The following is a 6,063-nucleotide window of genomic DNA, read 5'->3' as shown; positions in this document are numbered from 1 at the left end:
TAACTCGTTATCTCATCTGACAGAGTCTCCGATTGTAGGACCTGCATAACAGATTTGGTAGAAAATACCCCTTTACTATCAAACTTCCACACCATATTATCCTTTTTACCATCTGACAACTTCACCGGCCTTAGCCTCTCATGAAACTGGTGGACAAGTTCCAGCTCCCATTGGAACAACTCTCTTCTCCACTGGAAGTTCTATATCCACTCGAGCCCATCCCAAAAACCACAACCCCCTATCATAGATCCTTGTTGGTTTGAAATAGAAAAGAGTATTGGAAAAGTCACTTTCAGGGGCCCTCCTTGTAGCCAGTTATCTTCCCAAAACAGGGTTCTCCTTCCATTCCCTACTTCCATCGCCAGGCCAGTAAGCATTTTGTCTTTTATCCTCTGCTCTTTTATATTTAATTGGCAGATGTCTTTCCAGGGCCCTCCTTTAACTGGTAGCTGCTGATTTACTAGCATTACAGCAGGGTTCAGGTTGTTACACGAGTATACAATCTTCTTCCACAAGGGGCAATCCTCTTTTGAAAACCGCCACCACCACTTAAACAAGAGCGCTGTGTTCCGAAGCATTGCATCTCCAATCCCCAAGCCCCCAGCCTTTTTTGGTACCTGAACCAACTCCCACTTAACTAACGGGATACCATCATTACCATCCCCCTTATACCACATAAATCTCCTTTGCAACGCAATCAGCTTATCCGCAATCGCCTTTGGCATCTTGTACAGACTTAGGTAATATATCGGTAGGCTATTCAGCACTGATTTGATGAGAACAAGCTTGCCCGCTTTGTTTAGGACCTTTGCTTTCCACATGCTGAGTTTCTCTTCCACCTTATCTATTATCGGTTTCTAAGTCTTCACCATACGCAGATTCGCACCCAAGGAAATTCCGAGGTACCTAACTGGTAATACCGGTTGCTTGCACCCCAGCAGACCACACGCATGATCTATCCAATCCTGCTCACAATTCACCGCTATCAGATTTGACTTATCAATTTGACTTATCAAAATTGATGCTCAGCCCCGACATTAACTCAAAACACCGCAACAGTCTCTTATAATTCACGATTGTCTCTGTTATCGGGGGACAAAACAATATCGTATCATCTGCAAATTGTAAGTGTGACAATTCGATATGCTCTCCTCCGACCAGTAGCGGATCAATGCGCCCGTTCCTGACAGCTTCTCCCGACATCCGATGCAACACATCGACCACTAGCACAAACAGAAATGGAGAAAGAGGATCCCCTTGTCTGAGGCATCTCTCCATGTTAAACGGCTTGGATGGTGACCCATTAACCAGGACAGACATAGTAGCCGTACTGACATACTCCTTCACCCAATTCCTCTAATGTTGTCTGATGTATGAGAATTTACATTGGTTTAGAATCAATCAAAAGATAAAAATCAATTCTTTGGTGGCATAGTCCAAACCAACAATGAATTCTCACAATCAAATATTAAATCTAATACAAAATAACTGAGAGTAATTAAACCTCGGGTCGTCTTCCCCAGGAGTTGCAATTAAGTGTACATTTATTGGCTAGGGGAGAGAGCATGGGGATTGGAAGATAGCAAGAGAGCAAGAAATGTAAATAGCAAGAAATTAAATGAGCATGCAAGGAAGTAAAAGGCAACTCTTGGCAAGAATTGGGGAATTTAGGATTCCTATCCTAGTTATGGACCACAAACATGGCAATTGTGTGGAAGCAATCCAAATCAATCAATCCTCCTTGAGAATTAGTCAAAGGCGTAATTGATCTCAATCCATAAGTCCTAGTCAACTCACTAATTACTTAGTGAAAGACTAGCGTCAATGGAAACCAAACCAATTAACCTTTCTCACACAATGCGGAATGGACATCCACAACTCAATTCCACCCAAACACCCAATTTCTCAACAAAGAGTGTGAAAATTAAACATGCATGAAATTAAACATCAAAAAAATAAAAGTCAACGCAATTAAATGCAAGGAAAGGAGACTTCAAATGCAAGAAAACCTCTTGGCAAGTAATTGAGAGCTAAGGTTACCTATCCTAGCCATTGACCACAAACACATGATGATTATGAAGAGTTAATCATACTTAGTCAACGTTACATCAAAGATAAGTCAAATAGGCATAGTTAATTTCAATCCCTAAGTCCTATGTCAACACTAAGGGGTCACATAGAGTCAAGGGAGACCAAATCAACTAACTACTCTAATGTATCAAACAAGAATGGACATCAATGACTCAAGGATCACCAAAGTCATCAAATTCAAGCCAAGAGTGGAAAAAAACTAAGTAAAAACTAAGCCAAGCATTTTATCAAATACTTAGTGTGCATGAAAATAAAATAATATTAAATTGCAATAAAATAAAATCTAAAACTACCAAAGCAAGAAAGTGACAATAACAACTAGAGAAAGCAATAAATGACATGGAAACATAAATTTGCTTAATTAAAATTAAAGTAACAAAGAGTATCCATAAGTATAAAAATGACAAAATAAAGAAAATAACAAGAGAAATGAAGAAGAACAAGAAGAAATAACAATAAATGACAAGAAAAAGTAAATAGAAACAAGAATTAAAAGTAGAAATTACAAGAAATTAAACTAACAAACCCTAATTCTAGAGAGAGGGGGGAGCTTCTCTCTCTAGAGAACAACCTACATTATGCTAACTAAATCCTAATTTCGCCCCCTCATATGGAGTGAGACCTTGCTTAATATAGGAAGAATCAGCTTTAGAAGTCCAAAAACTGGGCTCTGGAGGCCCAGAAATCGCCCCCAACGATTTCCATTAAATGAGTCACACGCTGGGACGTGTGCGGACGCACAGGTGTGTGCGTCCGCACACATGCTGATTTTCCTCTTGTGCGTACGCACAGGTTGTCGTGCGTACGTACACATGGTTTTGTGGCTTTTTTGCGTACGCACACTAGGTCGTGCACACGCACACTCCGATGTGTGCTTCTCCTTTGTTTTCTTCATGTTTTCTCCCTTTGTACATGCTTCCTTCCACTTTTGCCTTGTCAAACTTGCCTTTAGGACCTAAAATCACTCATCGAACATATCATGGCAGCGAGTGGCATAAAAGTGAGATTAAAATAACTAATTTAAGCACAAAAATGCATGTTTTCACATTTAGGCACAATCTAGAGAGAAAACACAAAAGCATGCTATTTGGATGAATAAATGTGGGTTTATATGATAAGATCCACTCAAATCAAAGCAAAATATATCGTCAAATATGGATTCATCACTGTCCAAATCCCATTTTCTGTAATACTATATCCACAAAACTCCATCTGACTCTATCATAAGCTTTATGAAAATCCAGTTTAATGATTGCCTCTTTCTTTCTCCGCGCCTTGAGCCAATGGACCGTCTCACAGGCGATGAGAGCACCGTCATGAATTTTTCTGCCTTTCACAAATGCAGTCTGAGTCTCTCCCACCAAGCCCGGCATAACCGATCTCATTCTTCTCACTTGTGCCTTCGAAATCACCTTATACACACATCCCACCAAACTAATCGGCCGAAAATCCTTGATCTCCTTAGCACCCACAAATTTTGGGGCCAGTGTCACCCATGTTATATTCACATCTGATGGTAACTTTGCCCTTTGGAAGAATTCCATCACCGCTGCAGTGAACTCCTGACCAATCTCTTCCCAGCATTTCTTGATAAAATTCATATTGTATCCATCACTACCTGGGGCCTTAGAAGATTCACAATCTTAAAATGCCTCCCTAATTTCCTCCGCAGACGGTAGAACCTCCCGGATTACCTGGGAAGAAGAGGGGGAAGGGTCCTCGCTGTCGCCGCCGCCACCGCTGCTCTTCGCTTCCGCCGCCGTTCAATAGCACCAGAATTAGTCGCAGTTCCGCCTTCAAATATCAGGGCCGTCGTTGCTCGTCGTCGTTCGGTGGTTGGATCTCGCCGCTGTTCCTCTGGGCTCCGCGGAGGTACTCGATGGCGGTGGATTCCGCTTCCATTCTTCTTCTTCTTCTTCTTCTTCTTGTTCTTCTTCTTCTTTCATTCTGCTTCTATTATATTGTTGATTTTTTATTATTATTGTTTCTGGTTGATTCTGCTTCTGATTGATTATATTGTTTCATTGTTATTGTTGTTGTTGTTCTGTTTCTATTTCTGCTCCTGCTTCTTCTGTTTCTACTTGATTCCATTGTTGATTCATTGGTGATTCATTGTTGTTGTTGTTGTCCTGTTGCTGCTTCTGTTTGATTAATTGTTGTTGTTGCTTCTGGTTCTGTTTCTGCTTGTGCTTCTGCTGGTGCTTCTGCATAATTTTAGGGAAGAAGGGAAAGTTGGGGAAAGGGCATTTTGGTCTTAAGGACGGTTTTAAAACAAACTAAAATCTTGGGGACCATTTTGTAGCGAAAAAAAGGCCGAAAATGAAATAAATTTTCGACCTCTACATTAGGATCAAAATCATACTTAACCCATAAAATTAGATATAATAAAAGGATAAAATTGATAATAAAAAATTAGCTAATAATTGATCATAAAAAAATTAACAAAATAAAGACAAAACTAAAGGATAAAATTGAATCAATTAAATGATAAGAATAATCTTAATTTTTTTTAATAAAAATTAATAAGAGATAATACACTTTATCCATCGTTAAAATAATTCATGAATCTTGAATCTCATTTCTTTGTACTTTATTATCATGATTATCATCACTACCCTAATAATGGTTTTCATTCAAATATATCTACACATCTCTTTAACAAAAGTTTTATGTATAAATAATTAATAATTAGCTTTTAAAAGAGCATACAAGCTAAATTAGAAAAGTCTGATCTAGATCTTGGTCAAAATTAAAAGATACATTGAACTTCGAAAGTTAGGCCCATGCACCTTAATTAAGAGGAATTAAGACAGATTAAGATAATATCACCAAACAATAGGTCCTATTTAATTAGGATTTAGGAGTGGTACCTACCACCCATATTCCATTTTCTTTTAAAGTTTAGCATAGAGATAAATAAACAACCAATTCCGTTAGATAGTTAACAAAAATTTAGTAACAATAAATCAACAAATATTTTTTAATTATATTCTATTTTTAAAAAATATAATTAAAATTAAGGATAAGTTATCTAAATAAAATGGTTACAAATACATACTATCAGGTTGCAATTTTTTCAAACCCTAAATGCAATTGTAACTTTTAGATATTTATGTAAATCATTACTGGTAGTAGCAGATTCTAATTTAACGTAAACCACTACTGGTAGTCGCAGTTTACGTGAAGAATGGCATATACAAAAATTTCTATAGGCAGCAGTGGTTTCTGAAGAAAGACGAAGATGTATAAATCGCTATAGATAGTGGCAGTTTATGTAAAATTGTGGATGAGAATAAATCGCTAGAGGCAGCCACAGTTTACATAGACATGATTCACGTACAACTAACAGTTTATGCATCTTCGTCTTCTTTCAGAAATCGCTGCTGTCTATAGCAGTTTTTGCATATGTCACTCTTTACGTAAACTGCGGCTACCAGTAGCGGTTTACATTAAATTAGAATCCGCTAACGATTTACATAAATATCTAGTAAACCGGGCAGTACATAGATATATAAAAATTATAATTATTTTTAGGGTTTAAAAAAGTTGTAATATGATAATATGTGTTTGTAACTATTTTATTTAGGTAATTTATCGTAAAATTAAAATAACATATTTTTTTATTATTTGTCAAACATTTTCTATTTAAACTACACTTTTTAATTATTTTTGAAATTGTATAACCATTATAACGTAGTCACCATAAAATACAAAGTAGCAATTAGTGCATACGTAGTTCTTAACAGACACTTCTGTCATCATACTTTGTCACTTACACGTCACTTTTATTCTATTTTTGGGTCGGCATATATTGATTCGGTTTATCCATGAAAGCGTATATAAATGTATAATACACATCATGCTCATGCATGCATGTAAGTTTCTTCTTTTCTAAGACACCGGTGGTTAACATGTTTAATATAAAAATATTTTATTAAAAATTTAAATTTTTTTAAATTTTCAACATTCTGA

General features: G+C 36.9%; 1 protein-coding gene across 1 annotated transcript; it reads right to left on the bottom strand.

Moving 5' to 3' along the window:
- LOC107611691 (uncharacterized mitochondrial protein AtMg01250-like) lies at positions 858 to 1,320 on the bottom strand. Its single transcript, XM_016313592.1, has 2 exons — positions 1,075 to 1,320; positions 858 to 965 (listed from the first exon to the last, which is right to left on the bottom strand). Exons 1-2 carry the CDS (start codon positions 1,318 to 1,320, stop codon positions 858 to 860), a joined length of 354 nt encoding a protein of 117 aa, XP_016169078.1.

Source organism: Arachis ipaensis, chromosome B08 (genome assembly GCF_000816755.2).
Source record: "Arachis ipaensis cultivar K30076 chromosome B08, Araip1.1, whole genome shotgun sequence".
Lineage (NCBI taxonomy): Eukaryota > Viridiplantae > Streptophyta > Magnoliopsida > Fabales > Fabaceae > Arachis > Arachis ipaensis.
Note: the sequence above shows the minus strand (reverse complement) of the source record. Positions and strands in the feature narration are given on the sequence as shown.

Coding starts and splice junctions, on each gene's coding strand:
- LOC107611691 (XM_016313592.1), bottom strand. CDS start 1,320: ATGTCTGTCCTGGTTAATGGGTCACCATCCAAGCCGTTTAACATGGAG. Junction 966..1,074: donor CCCCGATAACAGAGACAATC/GTGAATTATAAG, acceptor AATTGTGAGCAG/GATTGGATAGATCATGCGTG.